This window comes from Charadrius vociferus, unplaced genomic scaffold (genome assembly GCF_000708025.1).
Source record: "Charadrius vociferus isolate BGI_N301 unplaced genomic scaffold, ASM70802v2 scaffold225, whole genome shotgun sequence".
Lineage (NCBI taxonomy): Eukaryota > Metazoa > Chordata > Aves > Charadriiformes > Charadriidae > Charadrius > Charadrius vociferus.
Window position 1 is genome coordinate 916,495 of NW_009648638.1, and position 1,213 is coordinate 917,707.

The 1,213-nt window shown below is 66.4% G+C and overlaps 1 protein-coding gene across 1 annotated transcript; it reads left to right on the forward strand.

The window, feature by feature from the left end:
• Positions 1 to 124: 124 nt before the first annotated feature.
• LOC104287621 (homeobox protein TGIF2-like) lies at positions 125 to 1,162 on the forward strand. The gene is made up of 2 exons (XM_009886345.1): positions 125 to 328; positions 1,133 to 1,162. Exons 1-2 carry the CDS (start codon positions 125 to 127, stop codon positions 1,160 to 1,162), a joined length of 234 nt encoding a protein of 77 aa, XP_009884647.1.
• The last annotated feature ends 51 nt before the right edge of the window (positions 1,163 to 1,213 follow it).

A 1,213-nucleotide genomic window follows, 5' to 3' on the forward strand; every position in this document is an offset into this window, starting at 1 on the left:
TGGGGGCGTCCGTGGGTGCCACCCCCCCGCGCTCCCCCGGCCGGGCCACCGCCGCCTGATGCCCGCTCTTTGCCTTTCCACCTCGCCAGGCTTTAACCAGGAGAGGTCCGCCGGCAGCTCCACCATGTCGGATAGCGACCTCGGGGAGGACGACAGCGCCACGTCCCCGGACCCCTCGCAGTCCAACAAGAGGAAGAGAAGGGGCAATCTCCCCAAGGAGTCGGTGAAGATCCTGCGGGACTGGCTGTACGAGCACCGCTTCAACGCCTACCCCTCCGAGCAGGAGAAGCTCAGCCTCTCGGGGCAGACCAGCCTCTCTCTCCTGCAGGTAGGAGCCGGTCTCCCCACGCGTGGGGGACACCGTTGGGTCTCCAGACCGGGAGAACCACACCGAAGATCCCAAAGGACTGGGCACGCTGGAACCGCTTGCCTGCGAAGGGCAGGGAGGGGACGGCAGGGAAGCGAAGCCCCCTGAGGTGGGCAGCCCCTGTCTAGGACCGGCCTGAGCCCCAGGGACCAGTTTCACGGCAGTGCTGGAGCAGAGCTTTTTGGGCATCCAGAAGATGGAGGGACTCTGATGGGGGACAAACTAAGCACTACCACGTTGTTACTAAAAGCCGCCGCAGGTGGGAGGGTTTTAGGGGGGTGCTGCTTTATCCTGTTCCCCTGCGCACCCACCAGGGTGAGGGGGGGCAGAGCTACCACCCCCCCGCAGGCAGGGCCTCCCTGTGAGGAGAGGGGAGAGGGGCTGGACTGGGCTTTGACCCCAGGTGGGCCATTAGCCGCACTAAGTTCTGGCTGGCCCAGCTGGCCCCAGTTGCCCCAGTTGCCATAAGGGGAGCCCCCCTGCCCCGTTCCTGGCTGTGGGCTGATGTTTTCCTTGTTGCGGGTGCCCAGCTGGGAGCCTCGGCAAGCGGGGGGGGTGAGCAGCGCTTTTCCTGCCAGCGTTGCCTGCTGGGGGGGTGGCAGGGACAACCTGCCTGTGCCCTTGATCCACGTGGAGGCCAAAAGCCCCTGGGCAGGGGGATCCCCGTGTGCCCAGGTCCCCGTCCCCCCTCTCCCAGCCTGGCAGGGTGGGTGATGATTGGGGGCTTCACTCTGGTTGTGGGGGCACTGTGGCTCTTGCGTGCAGGGGAGCAAGGGCCAGCGGGCTCGCAGCTGAGCTCCTCTCCTTGGCGCTTCCTCTGCACCTCTGGCTCCTTTCCCTGCTGCT